An 18,313-nucleotide genomic window follows, 5' to 3' on the forward strand; every position below is an offset into this window, starting at 1 on the left:
TATTTATCTATGTATATCTGTGTGTGTGTGTCTGTGTATCTCTCTATCCCTATTTATCTGCAGACTGTATATCTCTATCTGTGTGTGTGTCTGTGTGTCTGTCTGCCCACTAGCACTGTCAGAGATATGATATGTAACACAAATAAATGATCCACAGGAAACAGAAATGTTGGAACTTTCCTTAATTTGCAGAATATGAGAACATTCCTGTTTTAACCTGAAAGATTACTAAGAAAACACGAACTGGTGTGTATGTGTACACACACACACACACACACACACACACACACACACACACACACACACACACACACACACACACACACACACACACACACACACACACACACACACACACACACACACACACACACACACACACACACACATATAGCATAGGTTGAACTTGATGGACGTATGTCTTTTTTCAACCTTGTCTACTATGAAACTATGATATATACACACACACACACACACACACACACACACACACACACACACACACACACACACACACACACACACACACACACACACACACACACACACACAACACACGTGTGTGAATGTGTGTATGTATATATGTATATATCATAGTTTCATAGTAGACAGGGTTGAAAAAAGACATATGTCCATCAAGTTCAACCTATGCTAAATTTAGATGACAGATACTTTATCCTATATTTGTACTTAACAGTATATTGATCCAGAGGAAGGCAAACGAAAAACCCCAGAGTCATATCATCCAATGATATCTCATGAGGGGAAAAATAAATTCCTTCCTGACTCCAAATATTGGCAATCGGATTAATCCCTGGATCAACATCCTTCCCATGTATACTTATTTGGTATATCCCTGTATACCTTTCCTTTATAAAAAGATGTCCAACCTTTTTTTGAACACATCTATTGTATCTGCCATTACATGTACGTGTGTGAGGCTACGTCCATGCTGCCGCAGAACGTGCGGCGCGATCACATTGCCTTAAGGCATTGATCACGCCCCTAGACTGCGCGGGCGCGTGCGACAGCAGGACGGGGGCGCGCGTCGCCGAAGGAATCAGTTTAAACTGATTTCTCGGATGCGACGGGCAGGTCACGTGAGCTGGTTCTCCCAGCTCCGTGACGTCACTTTTACGCCCCCCCCCCCCGCCGGCGCGTCTAGCAAGCCCGTAAAACGCACACGCTTCACGCGGGTGACGTCACGGACGCGCACGCCTCCGCGCGGACGAAGGCAGTATGGACCTGCCCTGAGTGTGTATAGATAGTTAGGCCTCGTTCAGGGTGCCAGAGACAGGAGGTGGAGGATGCGCATCCGCGCGTCAGTCTGCTGGGCGATGTGTGCACATCATCCCCAGCAGACCTTTGCTAGCGTTGAGGAGGCGGGGCTACAGACTTGAGGTTAGGGATGGGTGTAGTGATTTCCCTAATGATTTCATTGGCTGCCGATGTACCAGTGACGCTGCTGCAGCTTGAAAAAACAACTTGAGTTGTTTATGGAAACTGTTGCAGTGTCAACTCCGTACTTCGGAGACAATGAAAGCTGGTACCCTGACAACTGCTATTCAGTTGAAACACTTTGCCCGCGCACGTCGCAAAGCCGGCACCATGAACAAGGCCTTAGGTTATGGTGGTTAAAAAAAGTGATAAAAACCCTCCACAGCAAAGCATATAGCAAATGGAAATATTATTGTGTGCTCATTTGCATGTCTTAGACAGGTCTGCAACCCCGCCTTTCACCATTATCACCCAGCACACAGCACTTCAACTGCAGCAAGGGATTCTGGGAAATTACATCCAAATGAGCACTGTGTGCATGTCATTTCCCAGAATCCCTTGCTGCAGTGGAAGTGCTGTGTGCTGGGTGCTAATTGTGAAAGGCGGGGTTGCAGACCTGTCCAAGACATGCAAATGAGCATACAGTAATATATGTAAATATAAAAAGTGAGTGTGTATATGTGTATATATGTCTGTGAGAGTATATGTGTGTATACATGTGTGTGTGTATACATATACATATACATATACATATATATATATATATATATATAAAATATATATATATGTATGTGTGTGTATACTGCCTTCTCTTAATAAATGCACCGATATATGTATACTATATATAAATAAATGTACATTCCTTCCTATTAATAAGTGCATTCAAATATGTCTAATATATATTACCAAAGTCACCCCTTTGTGCTCCTCCTGTGTGCTCTCCGCTCCCAGGGTTGCACTTGCGCCGCGCTCCCTGCCCGCGCACTCTGCGCACAGGGCTCCCTGCTGCGCCTGATTAGCGCCCGGTGTGCGGGAGGGCGGGGTTAGGGCTCGGGGGCTATAAATACTGCACCCCGTCACACGCTAAACCGTTGCAAAAAATAAGACATTTCATAAAAGCCGCCTCGGACTTCAGTTTTAATTTTCCCCCGGACAGGAGCCGGAGCATGGCATTCCCGCTGGTAAGGGTGCGGGGGCTGCCCCCCGGGGTGCTGCACCCTGCGGGCACGGCGCTACTTACACCGGTTTGCTTTGTGTGGGCCAGCTGCATTAACCCCTGCAGCGCTGGGTGGGGAGGGGGATAATGCAAGTGACAGGGATACATGTGGGTCTGAATATATATATCTATATATACACATCCTTTATTAAGGATTAGAGAGACCCCCACACACACACTTATTAATGCAATATATACACACCTTATTAAGGATTAGATACACACACTTATTAATGCAATATATACACACCTTATTAAGGATTAGATACACACACACACTTATTAATGCAATATATACACACCTTATTAAGGATTAGATACACACACACTTATTAATGCAATATATACACACCTTATTAAGGATTAGATACACACACACTTATTAATGCAATATATACACACCTTATTAAGGATTAGATACACACACACACACACACACACACACTTATTAATGCAATATATACACACTTTATTAAGGATTAGATACACACACACACACACTTATTAATGCAATATATACACACCTTATTAAGGATTAGATACACACACTTATTAATGCAATATATACACACCGTGTGTGTGTGTGTGTGTGTGTGTGTGTGTGTGTGTGTGTGTGTATACACTTTGTGAATGCAGTTAAACACCTCGCTGCACTTATTAAAGTGAGTGAGGTATGTAAATGTGCATTCAGTGTGTGTATGTATATATGTATGTGTGTGTAATATATATATATATATATATATATATATATATATATATATATATATATATATATATATATATATATATATATATATATATATATATATATATATATATATATATATATATATAAAAAAAAAAATTTTTACATAAGTACATTGAGGTGTGTGTATATATTGCATTAACTGGTTGTGTGTATATCTATCTCTAATCCTCAATACGATGTGTATATATTGCATTGATGGGGGGGGGGTGTGTAGTATATATTGAAATTAAGTGCATTGCTGTGTGTATATTGTATTGAGGTGTGTGTATATATTGCATTACGTGCATTGCAGTGTGCTTATATATTGCATTGAGGTGTGTATATTGTGTATTGCATTAATAAGGTGTGTATCTATCATCATTGACAGTCCCTAAACAGATGCATGTAGTATTGAATATATGCAAAATCAGACTAGACAGCTTGGCCCTAATGAGGGGGAGGGGTGTGTGCATATATTATATTAAATGGGTGTATATAGACTAGTAAGGCTCCGGCACACAATGGGTTAGTCGCATGCACGTGCGCCTGGTCCAACGTTCCACACGCCCCGCCCATTCCCCAGGTGTGAGAGCACGCGGCGGGCCGTGAGCGAGGAGGCGGGAAGTGAGTGGCCACGTGCAGAGCAGGATACCACGCCCCGGTGGCGGGCAGGTATATTGTGAACAGTGTGCATGCAGCCTGAGGCCCCCCCCCTTGTAATGTGCCCACACAGCATGCAGCCTGAGGCCCCCCCCGTGTAATGTGCCCACACAGCATGCAGCCTGAGCCCCCCCCCCGTGTGATGTACCCACACAGCATGCAGCCTGAGGCCCCCCCCCCCGTGTAATGTGCCCACAGCATGCAGCCTGAGGCCCCCCGTGTAATGTGCCCACACTGCATACAGCTTAATTCCCCCCCCCCCCCCCCCCCCCGTGTAATGTGCCCATACAGCTTGAGGGAGCCCCCCCCGTGTAATGTGCCCACACTGCGTGCAGCCTGAGGGCCCCCCCTGTGTAATATGCCCACACTGTGCGTGCAGCCTGAGGTCCCCCCCCCTGTGTAATGTGCCCACACTGCATGCAGCCTGAGGGGGCCCCCGTGTAATGTGCCCACACTGCAACCTACCGCTTTGCGCACCCTGATGCATGAGGGACCCTGTGTTATGCTGCGCTTATAGTGCTGGCGACAGATGTCGCGTCAAAACAAATGCATTGTTGCCATCGTGTGCGCTTCTAGTAAGACAGCTTGGTCGCGATTGCTGGATGTCATCTCAATTTGATTTTTCCAGCGTTCGCAGCGTGATGTCGCCGGCACTATAAGCGTAGCCTACTGTGCAGCCCGAGGGCCCCCGTGTAATGTGCCCACACTGGATGGCCCTCCCAACTTAAACTTAACATGGCAAAAACAGAGAGCTCCTTATGCTTCTTCCCAAACCTGGCCCTACTACCTCCTTCCACATTGCTGCTGGAAGCACCATCATTCACCCAGTAGCCCAAGCACGTTGCCTAGGGGTCACACTCAACTCCTTTCTCACATTCAAAATGTTTCTAAAACCTGTCGTATTTTTTCCTCTGCAGTATTACACACAGTATTACCCTTTCCTCAGTTACAGGAGGGCCCCGGGTATACGGCGGGTTCCGTTCCAGGGCCCCGCCATATAGTGAAAATCGCCGGAAAGCGGATCCGGCGATTTTTCAGTGATTTTGCATGCGCAAATCGGCATTTTTGCCGTTCTGCGCATGCGCAACCTATGATATGCGCGTGCAAACTACAGTATGCGCGTGCAAACTACGGTCTGTGCATGTGCGCCGGGCGCACCCGCCCATTCTGTGCATGCGCGACTGAGGATACAAGATGGCGGCCCCCTTCTCGGTGCCGCCGGATCGCCGAGCAGCGGGGCCCTTCTGTACTCGACTGCCAAAACTCTGACACAGGCCCTCATTTTCTCCCGTCTCAATTACTGTAACCTCCTGCTGTCCGGCCTTCCTGCCTCTCACCTGTCTCCCCTACAATATATCCTAAGTGCTGCTGCCGGAATCACTCTACTTTTTCCTAAATCTGTCTGTCTCCCCTGCTGAAATCCCTCTCCTGGCTTCCTATCAAATCCCACATCTCTCACTCAATACTCCTCCTCAATTTTAAAGCTTTACACTCTTCTGCCCCTCCTTACATCTCAGCCCTAATTTCTCGCTATGCACCATCCAGACTCTTGCGTTCTGCTCAAGGATGTCTTCTCTCTACCCCCTTTGTATCTAAAGCCCTCTCCCGCCTTAGGGCCTCATGCAGAGAGCAGCTCTGGGAAAAATTGGAGAGGGAAATAAAATGTACCTAAAATGCTGTTTTTTTTATCCATATGCAGAAAGGTGGGAATTCTGCAATTTATATCATGCATGCGTGTGGCGAGTGTAAAAGGGAGAGATGCGCGCTGCAAAAATGGTTTAGAAAAAAATCGCGTTTTTTTTTTCCCCCCCCTATGGCCGGCGAGCTCCTGTTTCTTGCCAACTTTAGTTGGCGGTGCTAATAGTCGAATTTCGCGCCATTTTATTGGTGCGAACAGCCACTAGATGGCGATCGCGCCTTTCTGAATAAGGGCCTTTTTAAAGCTGGCGAGATTTAGGTTCTCGCCAGCCGCGCGGCGAAATTTGTAAAGAAAAAAAAGCGTGCTTTTTAATAAACTCGCCATTACCTGCCTTTTTCAAGCTATACTTCGCCAAAAAATGCCGCTTTACCTGCTAGCGCTGCTCTCTGCATGAGGCCCTTAAACCTTTCTCACTGACTGCCCCACACCTCTGGAATGCCCTTCCCCTCAATACCCGACTAGCACCCTCTCTATCCACCTTTAAGACCCACCTTAAGACACACTTGCTTAAAGAAGCATATGAGTAGCACCGTGACTAATACAGGCAGTCCTCGGTTATCCGACACAATGCGTTACTAAAAATGGCGTTAGATAGCGAAACACGTTTTCCTATAGGAACACTGTTTAAATGAAAGGTTCCGTTCCTGAAGGCATTTTTAACACTAAAATACACCAAATATTTTATGCAGGCAATAAGATACGCAGCACACAAATAATAAATATATACTGTATTATATATTATATAGTATAATATTATATTATATAATATATATATATTATACACATAAACAACGTTGCAAAGCGTAAGAGCGTTGGATAAGCAGTTTTGGCGTTGTAAAAATGAACATAGGTATGCATTGCATAGCGTTGGATAAGCCATTCGTTGTAAAGCGAAGCGTTGTAAAACGAGGACTGCCTGTACTATACACCAGCGGTGCGCAAATTTAAATTAAATGCCTGGGGATCGAGTGAGACCCCTGCAACTATTTACTTACCGGGATTCAGCCGGCTGTGTTGCCATGGCAACGCGGCGTCAAATGACGCCGCAGCGCCATGTGAAGTGGCATCACACGTGTCAAATGACGCTGTGGGTCACGTGACATCACATGACCCCGCAACGTCATCTGGCACGGGTGAAGGTAAGTGGGGGCGCGGAGCTGGTGGGGGGCAGCACTAAAAGCTTGCGCTCCCCTACTATACACAATACATAAAGCTTGGCCCCCTGCAGACTCGCTTACCTGAATGCCCTCCATCTGTCTCTATACGTTCTCCCCACCAATTAGATTGTAAGCTCTTAGGAGCAGGGACTCCTTTCCAAATGTTACTTTTATGTCTGAAGCACTTATTTTCATGTTCTGTTATTTGTATTTGTTATTTATGATTGTCACGTATATTACTGCTGTGAAGCGCTATGTACACTAATGGCGCTATATAAAGACATGCATACATACACTGTGTACCCTCGGGTAGAGGGGCAGTGACACGGGACATCCTCTTATTATAAAGTGTCCTGCACATATAGGGCCACTCACCCCATAGCGCTCAGTCACCCTATTACTGAGGTTCCTATAACAAAGTGCTGGCTGTTCCACAGGTTTGGGGGCAGTTAACACTTTGAGCACACTCATGACCTATCCCTTGCTTGGGGTTGTTAACATTGCATGCCCCAGGCTGGGTAGTCTATCCTATAGAAAGGGTTACCCACAGCCCCAAAATACAAAGCTGTGCATATAGTCTAACTGCCCATAACACTGGGGGATCCAGAGGCACCCATGGGTGCTGCCCATGTTGCATTAAGGTACCTGTGCTTAATGCAGCAGGGCATGCTGGTCCTTTATGTTACGGGGGTGATGTATCGGTCTATTAATATATTGTGAGAGCCTGATGTACTGGGGCTGTATACAGTATGCATTGTCGTGACATACTGGGACTTTATACAGTATGCTTCAGAATGTATCGTGACATACTGGGGCTGTATAGTGAATGTATTGGGAAACGTTATAATGCATGCATGTATACACAGCCCCAGTTTGTTGTGATGTTGTGTGCCCTGCTGGGTGCCTGGCTTGTCCTGGTGACAGCTCAGTATGTGTGGGCAGTGTTGTTGCTGCAGCTGAGCTGGGATTACAGATCTGATCTTGATCAGTGTCACATTGTAGCGGGTTTTGCTTGTTTACTCCCTTGTCAAGTGTTAACCCATCGGGGTCTGGAACTAGTCTGTGTGGCACATGTATGTATGGGGTTGGTGAGCAGAAAAAAAGGGCACCTGATCAGTTATGGCAGGGAGGGTTAACTGCAGTACGTACAATTGGCATGCAATGTGTGGGATTCTCGAATAGGGAAGAGACTCGGGCAATGCCTTTAATTTGCAAGATCATCGATGTGGTCAAAAGCATTTCTTAAATGTACACAATCGTTATGCCAATACAAATCCTAACTGTGTCATCCTCACAGACCCAAAAACAGCTGTCTGCAAGTAGGTTACTGGCTCTGCACTTCTATAACCCAGGCTGTGATCAAGCTGTATAGGCTTATAGGGCTCCATTTTACAATGGGTAAGAAGCCAAAGGTGACGCTGCTCATTTCCATATCATTTCCCAGAATCCCTGTAAGCATTGTATGTCAAGAGATAATGGGGAAGGGCAGCATTGCAGACTGGTCTGAGACGTGTGACTGCTTGCAGCAAATCCTCTTGCGTGTGGCAACAAAGCCTTTCCTATCTTGTCATGGAGACACAATGCCCTTTAGGTGTTCTTCAATCCCGATGTGTGTACCTTCACATGCATAGTGCCGCCCATGTGAATGGCGGTGCCCACCATGGGACTGGTGCTGCCCAGCGGTGATGCATGAGACAAGGAGGTGTCCCTCACCCGAAGGGCTTGCAGTTAGACTTGGCGTTTGTCCCATTAGAGCAGTGACACCTGTGCACCCCCGAAGATCCCTACCCTCCCATTAATCCTAATCCGTGGGCTGTGTATGCACCATTGCTAATGAGAAGCCAATATTTGCGTTGACATTTGCAGGCGCCAAGGTTTTACGGCGGCATATTTGGGCTCGAGCAAACGTGGAAGGTAGACGCAGATCCAAAGAATGGTCTGTCCTCCAATCTCTCGCCCGCCTGGGACAGGCTGCCCATGAAGTAGGCGTTTAACCCCCTCTTGTGCTTGCTGCACTGTGACCCATTCTTATTTCACCAACTGTTCCCGAGGGTGGTTACACTGTCTTCAGGATCTCATTTCTCTCCTTCCCAGGGGAGAGTGTGCTCAGGTCTGTAATTGTGTTTAATCCCCTGGGATTTCCGTCTGTCTGTAGGATGCAAGGAGCTATAATTTGCAGCGTTGTAGAACTGCTTTACCCTCTGTCAGACTGGCTGTCAGGTTTGAATCATTCACTTTCAACTGTTTGCATTATAGATGGGTGATAAATGTTTTGGGGGGGGGGGTGTGCAGGTGTCTGGGGGGAGGTATGTGTGTCACCCTAAACTAGGTTCTGTGAGGCACTGCAGAAAATGTGATCAAAATAGGTATATTATATATATATATATTGTATATTAAACAAAACCAGCATTATCCATTTTGATCAGATCTCTTGCAGTGTTGCTTCTTTCATAGCTCCTGGCTTGTGTTTATTTTTCCTCTTTAAACCTGGTCTGCCAGATGGGGGTTCACCCCATGGGTGCTGGGAATAGGGGCGCTGCAGCCTGCCTGAGTTGATGCACTTTGACATTAGGGTAATGCAAGTATATACAGAACCCCCTTCCCCCCCCCAACCAGAGTCATTCTTGCCTTCCATGCTCGGTGCTTTTTTCCAGCTTGCCGGCGCTGAAGAGTTAATCTCTGCTCATCTCCCAAATGATGAGGTGTGGCTGAGATCAGAGCCCTGGCAGTAAGGCCCTTCTCTCCTCTTTCTCAGAAGGATGATTTAGGGAGAGCCAGAGACTGCTGGGGCTCGTCCGATACCCCTGCGCTATCCACCTGTAGCAATGCCGACATCTTCCGCAGGATAAACGCCATGCTGGATAACTCGCTCGACTTCACCGGGGTCTGCACCACGCCCATCACCAAGGGCAAATGTGACCACCTGCAAGGTACCTGTCCATGTGAGTGTATATGGCTTTAACACGCGTGGTGTACGTGGCACTAACGCAGGGAGTTGAGCAGGGGCTGAAGGGTGGCTACAGAGGGGGGGTTCTCAACTCAAGTCCTTGGGACACCCCCCCACAGGTTGGGTTTTAAGGATATCCCAGCTTTAGCATAGGTGGCGTCTTCAACTGCATTTCCTGTGCTGAAGCAGTGAGCCACCTGTGCTGATGCAGCAATCCTGAAAAAACGACGGGTGGAAGGGGGAAATTAACTACTGGGTAACGGTGTGGTTGGGTTGTATCTGTTTCTTATTGTATTGATTTGCCTGCCCAGAGTATTATCACTGTTTGCAAAGCTGCAGCATCGCTGCTTTTAGTCACAATTTTCTACCACAAAGTAAAGAACACATTTTCACGTGCTTAAACTTCTACCTTTCTGGCTCAAGCATAAACTGGTTATAAATCTTATTATTTTTTTTTTTTTAATGAAGTATTAAGACCGTTTTGCATTCCTGCCCCAAAGAACTTGCAATCTCTCCTGTTCTGCCGCTATGTGAAGGGATTTATGTTCATGGGGTAACTCATTTAATGCTGATGGACTCTGCATCTCCAGTATAGTGTTTGTGTCTGTCTACTGAGTGGGCTAATTAAAAATGGGGCTACGGACTACTCGGTTGCTCTTGAAGCAGCCCTAAAACTGTAATCCTGGATCTCACGCCTTTATTACAAAGGCACAGAGCTGTTTGTTCCGCCTTTGATCCGTCCCTGGGAAGGGACCTGCGCTTTCTTTCACTTTAATGTCTGATGTTGAAAAGCTTTAGTGTGGGGTAATGTAAATCCAGCATCTCTGGGTCTCTCCTAATCCCTGGGCCTGTTCCAATTCCGGGTCTCTCCTAATCCCTGGCCCTGTTCCAGTTCCAGGTCCCTCCTAATCCCCGGGCCTGTTCCAATTCCGGGTCTCTCCTAATCCCTGGCCCTGTTCCAGTTCCAGGTCCCTCCTAATCCCCGGGCCTGTTCCAGTTCCGGGTCTCTCCTAATCCCTGGGCCTGTTCCAGTTCAGGGTCTCTCCTAATCCCTGGGCCTGTTCCAGTTCCGGGTCTCTCCTAATCCACGGGCCTCTTCCAATTCCGGGTCTCTCCTAATCCCCGGGCCTGTTCCAGGTCTCTCCTAATCCCCGGGCCTGTTCCAGTTCCGGGTCTCTCCTAATCCCTGGGCCTGTTCCAGTTCCGGGTCTCTCCTAATCCCCGGGCCTGTTCCAGTTCAGGGTCTCTCCTAATCCCTGGGCCTGTTCCAGTTCCGGGTCTCTCCTAATCCACGGGCCTCTTCCAGTTCCGGGTCTCTCCTAATCCACGGGCCTCTTCCAGTTCCGGGTCTCTCCTAATCCACGGGCCTCTTCCAGTTCCGGGTCTCTCCTAATCCACGGGCCTCTTCCAGTTCCGGGTCTCTCCTAATCCACGGTCCAGTTCAGGGTCTCTCCTAATCCCCGGGCCAGTTCCAGTTCAGGGTCTCTCCTAATCCCCGGGCCTGTTCCAGTTCAGGGTCTCCTAATCCACGGGCCTGTTCCAGTTCCGGGTCTCTCCTAATCCACGGGCCTGTTCCAGTTCTGGGTCTCTCCTAATCCACGGGCCTCTTCCAGTTCCGGGCCTCTCCTAATCCCCGGGCCTCTTCCAGTTCCGGGCCTCTCCTAATCCCCGGGCCTGTTCCAGGTCTCTCCTCGCCCCCCCTAGTCCCAGGGCCCGTTCTGGTTCACCTCTGCTGACAGCGGCCTGCAAAGGGTAAAAGGAGCAATCTTCTCTATTCAATGTTTGTTTCTTGGCCCTTTTTTATCTGTACAGGTTTAGGAACCTGGGAGGCCCCTGAGCCAGACGCCTCTTCTCCTCCCCCCCCCCCCCCCCACCCTCCTGGATTCCAGAGATGCGCACTGGTGATGTTACCAGGTTTAAGTCTCCATGGGGAAACAAAATGGCTGCTAAAACAATTGAAAGCTGTAACATCCTATATTTAAATCCCAGTTAAAAAGCAGACACACCAATACCAGTAACGTCACCAGTGAGTATCTCAGGAGCCAAAGGGGTGGTTGGGGTGCATTTAATGTCTGTCTACACTGCCCCTCTCCCCCCCTTGGTCCTCGCGACTGAATCTTGGATTCCGTGGCATCTAGCTGGCAATCCCTGGTTGCTGCTGGAGTCCTGCAGTACATTGTAGGCGAGAGCTGCGTCGTCGGTGGCACTGCCGCATATCCTGGGAGTCACTTTCCACTGATGGAGTAGTGGGTCCATAGAGCGGTCTCCCAGCGAAGGGATGTGGGAGTTTAACACAGCAAAATTCGAAAGACAAAAGCAGATCCTAAATGTGGGGAACGCAGGGATTTAACGGGGTCTTTGTCGGCCAGGAAATTGTTCAAAGCTTAGCGGTACTGTTAAAATATCCTCGCTGCCCCCGCCCTATTTCTCCCAAGCCGCGGGGTTTATTGCTGTGTAAGTGGCACTGCAGCCAGGCAGAGATCATTAACCACGTCCCTGCCGGAGGTACCCTTTTCCTGCAGTGACTGGCCTACACTCTGCCAGGCAGCTGTGCGGCACGGAAAGGGTTAACACAGACTCCCTGGCGCCGTCGCGGTGATGTCACTGATGCAGTCACCTCGGTGACAGACTTGCTTTAGCTGGTTGTTATGGTAACCGGCTTCAGCATGGAGACGGCGTATCCAGGTCAAAGGGCATTTAAAGGCGCTGTTTAAAGGGTCGGCCCCTCCGTGTGCCCCACACGTCATAAATATCACTTTTTAAAAATAAAGATGCATTCAATGTTAAACTTGATATTTCTACAGTACGTAAAAACTTTGAGGGGGTGTTTAAATCTCTAACGTCTGGTGATCAGACTCTTTGTCAGCCCTCCGGCACCTTGTTATCCTTCTGTTTGCAAAGTAAGTTGTGAGACCGCTGTTAGACGCAGAAACAGGCGGAGCGGAGACGCTGAAATCCAGTGTTCCCGGAGAAAAGGGAAACTCATTCGTCACCAGCCCAGCACAAGGGTAGAAATGACACCACCTAATCTCGCCCCATGCGGTGCCGCCTGCCTGTGCCGGGAAAGGCACAAATATCTCCCCACGGTGTCACCTGCAGGTCAGGGTGTCTCGCCCCTCTTAGCCGAGCAGGCTGCGTGTTTATACAGCGACCGCTGTTAAATTGAAATGCAGTGCGTTGCAGACCTCTCTGGTAAGCAAAGGGTTAAAGCCCCCTTCCCCAGGTCCGTGGAACAATGCGAATGCCTTTTCTCCTTATTGCTTTAAGACTTCCTCAGTGCCCACTTGTGTCGCACATGTTTTTCCCAACCTGCCCTGCATAAAAGCACATGCCCCCCCCCCCTCCCTCCTGTATACTGTGCCCCTCCTCCCTCCTGTATACTGTTCCCCCCCTTGTATACAGCGCTTTGGGATGAGTTCCCTCCTGTATACAGCGTGTTCTTCCTCCCCCCCCCCTCCCTGTATAGTGTGCCCTCCCTGTATACAGCGCTTTGGGATGAGTTCCCTCCTGTATACAGCGTGTTCTTACTCCCCCCCCCCCCCCCCCTCCCTGTATAGTGTGCCCTCCCTGTATACAGCACTTTGGGATGAGTTCCCTCCTCTCTCTTTGAAGGTTATCCGTATTACTCACTGGTAAACAATGCTTTGCCAGTCTGACTGGCGGCCGAAGCCAGCAGATTATGCTAGCAGTATTGTGAAGCTGTGTGCTGCTGATTCAGGCTTGGAGGCTGGCCAGGACACGGAGGAGGAGGAGGGCAGGGCCACTCAGAGCCCAGCGTCTGCGTTTATTTGCTTGAATCCTGCCGGCGGCCGCAGCACCTGAGCACTTTCCTGGCCGGCTTCCCCCTGCGCTTTGCTCCTTGATGCACCGTTTTCATGGGCAGCTCCTGGGGTCCGGCGCCTGACCCACTGTCTCCTCTCTCTCGTGCCGGGAAAGGCAGTAATGCAGGAGGGGTAGGAGGAGGAGGGTGGTGGGGGTAGCTGGGTATTGCTCTGCGTGTATGGCATTGGTGCCCCCACTCTGCGTGGCAAGGGGCTTCATGTCTTACTTTGTCCTGTTTCTGAGCAGACTTCCAGGACACAGAAGGAGCCACGGCTAGCAGGATGCTGTTCCCAAGCTCACACGACTCCCACCACACCCCTCGTGGCCTTCCGGACACCAACGACCTGTGCCTTGGTCTGCAGTCACTCAGCATGACCGGCTGGGACCGGCCCTGGAGCACTCAGGACTCGGAGATCACTGGACACTCCAGCACACAGACGGTTGCCCAGTCTGGTAAGTGAGCCCGTCACCATACTAATCTCAGAGCTTTGGGCTGTTGCCTGTCCAGGTATTGGAGGGGGGGGGGGGTGGTGGGGGGGTGTTACCTGGGGAATGGTTTACCTATCTAGGTGTTCGGGGGGGCTGTTGCTTATCCAGTTATTGGGGGGGCTTACCTGTCCAGGTGTTGGGGTGTGACGACACTGCATTATTCAGCATTATGCTGTGTTGCAGAACATGATTCTGAGGGAAATGTCACACTTTTGGCCATACCTAATCAGTAATAATAAATTTAGGACCCTACAATAAAAAAACCTTCTTTATATCCTCTGCGCTGTGTATGTGCCCAGCCCCGGTCTGTCTGTGCCTAGGCGTGGGATGTTCTTGAAGTTGCTGATCGCCTCCGTTATAAGATGCAGTGGGAGGGAATGCTGAGCAGCTGCTGCTGCTGCAGACGGCTCCTGACACTGTCTCCAGAGACTGCGTTTGTTTAGTTGTGATGGCGTGTGAACCTGGCACACTTGGCTCTGCCAGTGACTTGGTTAATGTGAATGATGTGCAGGGACACTTGCTGTACCCTGGCATACTATCTCTGCGGGCTCATTTGGAAGGGGGGAAACATTCAGTGAGCTGAGAAACCATTCCATCGTCAGCCATAGTCTGTAACTGTGACAGTGACTTGATTTAATTGCAGTACGGTAACATTATAGGAGCTTGAGGCCAAAAGAAACCTAACCCCTTCAGCTCTGGCAGGATGTGTTGGGGGGGGGGGGGGGGGGGGGGGGGGGGGAGTCACCATGTCTGCTCACCGGGGGTTAAATAATTATTCCCTCCAGTCTCCTATCTAAGTATTTTGTAATAAATGTCCGTCATCCAGATGTGAGCCCTTAACCATGTCACTGCCATTAGTACACTTTGCTCATTGGGAGGCACTGACACTTTAAACCTTGGATGTCTTGCTTTGTGCAGAGTAGTATGGGGGCTCCCACAATTGAGGTAGGGCGAGGTCCTAGTTTAAGAAGCTTGGCTCTCAGCGTGACTTGTAGTTCTGCGCTGTCCATTAGAGTTGGACCTGCACTGGGTCTCTCGCTCGGTCTCCAGGAGTTGGCACAGCCTGCTTCCCTCCCGAGATCCTAAATGCGCGGTGTAAAGTGCTGCGCTTATGGATTTAATGGGCTGGTTTGTAGCGTGACTCAGCTTCTCGGAATCTCCTGATGCCCAGGTCAGAGGGTGGCTAATGCAGTGCTGAAGGAGTTAAACCTGCTAACCTCCTCCCCTAACCCCTTTGCTTAGCACCACTGAAAGTAAGGAGGTAACATGTTTCTTGTCTTCATTACATGGCCTACTGAAATATCTACCTGAAGCACTTTTTTTTTTTTTTTTTTTTAAGTGGAGCATAAAAATGGCTGCCGCTGTCAGGAGGGTGAACATTCAAATGTGTTTTTTAAAGGTGCCTGCCAAACATTTTGAGCATTTGTTTTCTTAAGGCCTCGGACATGAAGGGAAGGGCGCTGAGCAGCGCTGACGTTCATGCTCTCCTGCTGAAGCAGAAGCTTTTTTGTGTCCCTGCATGAGCGTCGGCGTGCGCGCTTGTAAAGCCAAGTGGGAGGCGGGGCTAATGCATCACGGCGCCGACGTCACGGACTGCCATTGGCTTTTGGCAGTCACGTGACGGGGCCCTCCGCTTCCCTCAGCAGCAAAATTTAAACTTGCCAGTCTCCTGCATTTCCACACGCCTGCGGAAGCGGCTCCTAAAGCCGCACTGATTACAGATGCAGGGGGTAAGTGCATCTGCTCAGCACGGTCTTTTTGACCATGGCCCTGGCCTAAGGAAGCAGATAGTTAAAGTAGACTTATACATTAGCAACACATCAGAATATCTGTATGGATCCACCATATTCTGCAGTGCAGTACAATGTGGGAGAGGACAATAACATTGTATGGCAAAGGGGTACATATACCAACTGTAGGAAGGCAGTCCCTGGCCCCAAGAGCTTACAATCTAGAAGGGGATGAGTGAAGATGCCAGGAATTGTTACTTGGAAAGGGTTTGGCCATCAACACGTTCTAGGTTGGGAGGCCCCTGTTGGATGGGTTAGGAGGAGGAGGCCCCTGTTGGATGGGGATAGGAGGAGGCCCATGTTGGATGGGGATAAGAGGGTGTTGGATGGGTTAGGAGGAGGCCCCTGTTGGATGGGGATAGGAGGAGGCCCCTGTTGGATGGGGATAGGAGGGTGTTGGATGGGTTAGAAGGAGACGGCCCCTGTTGGATGAGGATAGGAGGCCCCTGTTGAATGGGGATAGGAGGAGGCCCCTGTTGGATGGGGATAGGAGGAGGCCCCTGTTGGATGGGAATAGGAGGAGGCACCTGTTGGATGGGGATAGGAGGCCCCTGTTGGATGGGTTAGGAGGCCCCTGTTGGATGGGGATCCTTAAATGGTCTTGAACTCTCCGTGCCTGGGCCCTCTTATGTGATCAAGCTGTCACTGTTGGGAGGGGTCATCTCCTGCATCATGTACATCCGGGGTGCGCAACAACTCCAGTCCTCAAGGGCCGCCAGGTTTTAAGGATATACCTGCTACTGCCCAGGTGGCTCAATCAAAATAACTGAGCCCCCTGTGCTAAAGCAGGGATAGCCTTAAAACCTGGCCTGCTGGTGGCCCTTGAGGACTGGAGTTGTTGTGCACCCCTGATGTACATGATGTCCTGGCACTCCCCCCTGCAAACATGTCGTGAGCCCCCACCCCAGAATGCCAGATCCAGTAGCTTCATCCTCCTGGTCACTCCTAAGGGTTAAGGAACCCCCTAAAGATGTGTGAATTGTTGGGGTGTGGGATGGGAAAGTCTTGGCAGTAATGGAGATGTTGATGCGGAGAATGGGGGGCCGACGTAGGAGTAGTGGTGTAGGGGGTCACACACTGTGTACGTGTAGGAATGTGTAACATGCGGGAGAGGGGAAACTTCCTAAGGTACCTCTGAATCAGGGAGTCAGTTGGTGTTAGGCCAACCAGTCCTCCCATCAGTGTTGCACGGGGCGTTTACCTAATCTCTCCATGGTGGTTGTCCCACCTGGCAGCAGAAGGGTTAAGGATGGTACAAAGCAGACAACCCATTCAGGCCTAGTCTATATGTGATGTGCAGCGGGAACCTCCTGCCTAACATGTGTGCACACTCTTGTCATACAATGTGATACTGCGCTGCAGAGTAGGTTGGTGGGATACCGGGCTAACGGTGGCAGTCGGAGAGGAGTCGGGTTACATTTACCGGTCCCGGGAGAGGCTCCTGTCCCCCTCCTGCAGCAAGTCTCGTGTAGCGGTGATTCAGCAAAAAAAGCTCGGGCAGCGCAGGGCGCACAGTGATGCCAAGTATGTCCGAAAATAGATCCCTGCAGGGGAGTGCCGGCTGCAGAGGCCCGGCTTTAACCTGGAACAATTTCAGGCACGGTTATTGCGCTGGTGTGCGTCTCGCCATGTACAGTAAGTTATCGGCCTGATGGCTCACACAGCTGTAAGGAATGTAGCTCTGCTGCTGCCAGCAGGGCCGCTAATGGTTTAGGGTGGGCTTTAACTGGTTCTCTGCACTTGCCGTGAAAGGGTTCGTGTATGGCCATTTACCTTCTGTCCTGACACAGGCTGCAATGTGCGATACTCCGGCTAGAAGCCACTTTCAGACCTAAGGGAGGACGAGAATCACCGGAGGCACCGTAAATAAGTGAATCTCTAACTGCACAGCCCCTTGCACATTCTGCCGTATAATAGGGGTTTGGACCGCACAGCACTGGTACAGTAGGGAGCTGGGGAGGGGTTAACACACGTAGTGCTATAATGGGGAATCTCTCCAGTTTTCAGCATGCTTGGGAAGCCCCCCCTTGGGCTGTTACCCATGGATCCCATCGGATCAGACCTGGAGAAGTACCCCGCCCCCCACCTTCGGGGGTCCCGCCTGGACAGCCGCTCTATCTTGGACTCCCGCTCCAGCAGTCCATCGGACTCGGACACCAGCGGGTTCAGCTCCGGCTCGGACCACCTCTCGGACCTTATCGTAAGTGGGATACATTTCTCCTCCACCTGCTTACGGAGTGTGTTCTCTCCGCCTGTAACATGCATGGACATGTAGCACTCAGTGTGACACCCGGGCTGCCCCAGCAGGTCAGAATATAATCATTGGCTAAGGATATGGCGGCGCCCTCGTAGCGACCTGGTGTGAGTACACGTTTAATACAAAAAGTTTATGTTCAAATTTATATATATATATTTTTTTTTTTTTGTGTGTATTAGTATTAATTAGTCCCTTTTCTCACCAATACGAGGGCGGCCTTATCTTGAAGTGCTTTTCTAGATGAGGGCAGGTACAATGTTACCAAATGATT

General features: G+C 49.6%; 1 protein-coding gene across 8 annotated transcripts in view; it reads left to right on the forward strand.

Moving 5' to 3' along the window:
- The first annotated feature begins 2,333 nt into the window (after window positions 1–2,333).
- CPEB1 (cytoplasmic polyadenylation element binding protein 1) overlaps window positions 2,334–18,313 on the forward strand; it is a 34,075-nt gene continuing 18,095 nt past the window's right edge. The window contains exons 1-4 of one of the 8 annotated variants that reach the window (XM_075575933.1): window positions 2,334–2,459; window positions 9,493–9,679; window positions 13,753–13,959; window positions 17,786–17,985. In XM_075575933.1, coding sequence (XP_075432048.1) covers window positions 2,445–2,459; window positions 9,493–9,679; window positions 13,753–13,959; window positions 17,786–17,985 — 609 coding nt within the window. In that variant the 5' untranslated portion in view covers window positions 2,334–2,444. Of the gene's footprint in view, window positions 2,460–3,810; window positions 3,894–8,631; window positions 8,848–9,492; window positions 9,680–12,853; window positions 12,877–13,315; window positions 13,638–13,752; window positions 13,960–17,785; window positions 17,986–18,313 lie in introns of those variants that run through there. The other 7 variants (XM_075575934.1, XM_075575935.1, XM_075575936.1 and 4 more) reach the window with 7 other exon arrangements.

The sequence above is a fragment of the Ascaphus truei genome, chromosome 18 (assembly GCF_040206685.1).
Source record: "Ascaphus truei isolate aAscTru1 chromosome 18, aAscTru1.hap1, whole genome shotgun sequence".
NCBI classification, from domain to species: Eukaryota; Metazoa; Chordata; class Amphibia; order Anura; family Ascaphidae; genus Ascaphus; species Ascaphus truei.